Source organism: Contarinia nasturtii, unplaced genomic scaffold, assembly GCF_009176525.2.
Source record: "Contarinia nasturtii isolate CC-2019 unplaced genomic scaffold, AAFC_CNas_1.1 Cnas_scaffold_2739, whole genome shotgun sequence".
Taxonomy (NCBI): domain Eukaryota; kingdom Metazoa; phylum Arthropoda; class Insecta; order Diptera; family Cecidomyiidae; genus Contarinia; species Contarinia nasturtii.
This window is the reverse complement of record NW_022200056.1, coordinates 73,213-76,248: the sequence shown is the minus strand read 5'-3', so window position 1 is coordinate 76,248 and position 3,036 is coordinate 73,213. Positions and strand designations below refer to the sequence as shown.

The following is a 3,036-nucleotide window of genomic DNA, read 5'->3' as shown; positions in this document are numbered from 1 at the left end:
ACACACACACACACACACACACACACACACACACACACACACACACAACAATGAATTGTGAATGCAATATTATGCAAATTTTACACGATTAGATGGCAAACTGTTCCGAGAATCTTCGCAACGATGATAACACCATTGCAAATTACGTATCGATTTATTTTTTCGTTTCGGCTTTATTAATTCGAGTCGAACATTTTACGAGTGTTTGACGAACTTTTTCGCATCGAGAATAGTTTTATCTGTTATTCAAACTTTTTTCGAAAAAAAAAAAGAAAAAGAATTGAATTGCATTGAATGAGTAGCATCGCTATGCGATAACAACCCTTGATTATTTACATGAGTTTAACTAATGAAAATGATAGATGTTGAACATTTCACGTTTTTTGTCGAATATATTATCATAGAAATCCTTGTGTTTTTCTTTCCAACTACTGTTGTAGGCAAGCGTTACTGGCACAGCGTGGCGTTGGCGGAGATTCGGATAAATTGAATCCGACACATGTAACCAGTTCCCGGGCACTACATCATTTTGATCAACGCACCCGACCCGATCTATGCGATGATGATGATAAACTTCTTGACGTTGTTGGACCACCACAAAGCCCTCTGTTGCCTATGAGTAAGTATTCAGTCGAGAAAAACTTCTCTTTTGCACATTGTGTGCCAAAAAATTGCCTAAAACTTAAAAAAAACGGTTTCTAGTCGTGATTTTTGATGCATTTTTTTCCTTTTTTTTTGCAATTAACAGGTCATTTGTCGCAATTCAACAGCGGTTCTCATGCAGGTAATTATTATTCAATTTTTTCCCCGATTAAAATTCAGAAAAAAATTGAGAAATTTCACTAAAAAGCATATAAAAAACCTGTTCCCACTTGTATTAAAAAGAACAAATTTTCTAGAGAAAAAACTGGATTCAAATCATTAATCGATCTCTTTCTCCATTTTCCAAACTAGCTGCTTGGTTCAATCACTTTGCTGGTGTCGGTGATGCTCATTTAACAAATGAAGATATGTTGCGTAAGCGTATTCAAATGCACAATGCAACAACGGGCGATGAATCCGAACGTGATGGTAGCGATTCAAGTTGTTCAGAAAGTGTTGGCGGCAGTACCGGTGCATTTCGTCCAACGGCAAACAGTCCAAAAGAACCAAACAATACATCATCGTCTGGTTCGGCATCATATCCAGCGCCAAATATATCAGTTGGACCACCAATACATCCGCCGCCCCATCTATTGCCTTATCTATATCCGCACGGTATATATCCTCCGCATCATTTATCATTGTTGCATAATCCGGCTGCGGCAGCTGCAATGAATCATCAAAATTTGAATTTTAATTTATTCAATGCGCAATTAGCGTTGGCCGCCCAGCATCCAGCATTTTTCGGTCATTATTCAGGTCATTCACAAGTGTCACCATTGCATGCGCTCAAAGGTAATAACAATAATAATCCGGTGACATCGGGTAGCAGTAGTTTATTGTCAACCACATCAAGTTCAAATAATCGTTTTGCACCATACAATCTTCCATCGTCTGGTTCGGGTTCGGCATTTGATGCGGTCACACCATCAAAAACAAGTGGCGGTGGTCCACGAAGTTTAAGTAGTAGCCCGCGACCGATGCGAAATCATCATCATCATCATCAACCACATTCACAACATCATTCGCCACCATTGAATTCACAACGACCCATTTCGGTGTCGCCAACCATTGTCGTTTCAAATGATAAACCAACGATGCGCAGTTCACCGTCTGAATTGAAAAGCATTGAAAAAATGGTAAACGGTTTAGATGCTGATAAAAATGGTGCAATTCATGATGATCGTGATTCACCGAAAATCGATTTGGTCGATCAGTGACATGAATTTAAGACACAATTCACAACGCAATCCACATCATTTTTACGTGAGGCCGATACGGTATTGAACGCCAACAATCATTCTTCAAACGATGACATTGTCAATCACATCGAACCGATTGATGTTGTCAACAATGTCACAGCCACGGTGGCTTAGGACACCTAGGGCTCGAATTGGAGCTAATGAAGAGTCTTCAGAACCAAGTTGGTTCCAAGTGAACGGAAGAAAACAATCTTCGCATCCAATGAATGAAGGATCGATTCAACGGCGTTATGCAATCCAAACTGACCCCGGTCAGGGGTCACAAAATTTAATCACATCAGTCTAATTGAAATTATGGCATATACAAGTTTAAGTAAGTGCAAGATACACAAACACACACAAAAAAAAACAAATTTACAAATTAAGAACAATTATATTAAACAATTGCATTGAATTCCTCTAACCCCCCCAAGCTCTCTCACTTTAAACTATAAATATATTATATATTATAAATATATGTGAAGAAGTATATATTAAAAATGAAGAAAAAAAAACTATTCTATATGAAAGTATAATCCTCGTTTATTTGTAATTTAAACAAGCAAATTCCTAAATGTAGAACTAATGTGAAGGACAAAACTAAAATTGCATATTTAGATAAATGTGGCAGGTGTGGCCACACCAAATACATTGTGTAAACTAAACGTGTTTAAGATGATATATTAATTATAAGTTTAACTAAATGAAAGAAATCTCAATTCAGAACATACACAACAAACACACACACAAACACACTCACTCACTATTTCTCATTATTAATGCATATTTATTAGATTAAATTTAATTGCATAAAATTGTACATTTGCTTATCTCCTTAAGGGTATCCCCATTTATCCTCTTAGTTTTTCATTCACGTCCTTAGTTTATTAAACAGAAAAACCCTAATCGTAAAAAAGAATGGAAAAATTTGAAGAAATTTTAAGGGCACGAGATTGATGCGGTGTGTGTACCTCTTTCTCGATGCAAAGCACACATACACAAATTTATATAATACGTGTTTCGTTTAGCTTCTAAGAATCTATTTGAAAAATAGATTTAAAAATAAATAAATAAACAACAAAAAAAACTTTTGAAAAACATTTTCAATACAACACAATTGCAATATTTAACACATACACATACATGCGCACGG

The 3,036-nt window shown here is 36.1% G+C and overlaps 1 protein-coding gene across 2 annotated transcripts in view; it reads left to right on the top strand.

The window, feature by feature from the left end:
* The window catches only part of LOC116348990 (optomotor-blind protein), an 83,121-nt gene extending 80,868 nt beyond the window's left edge, over positions 1–2,253 (top strand). For both annotated transcript variants that reach the window (XM_031780238.1, XM_031780237.1), the window contains exons 7-9: positions 435–619; positions 749–784; positions 955–2,253. In XM_031780238.1, the coding sequence (XP_031636098.1) occupies positions 435–619; positions 749–784; positions 955–1,862 (1,129 nt within the window). In that variant the 3' untranslated portion in view covers positions 1,863–2,253. The remainder of the gene's footprint in view (positions 1–434; positions 620–748; positions 785–954) is intronic.
* Positions 2,254–3,036: the final 783 nt, after the last annotated feature.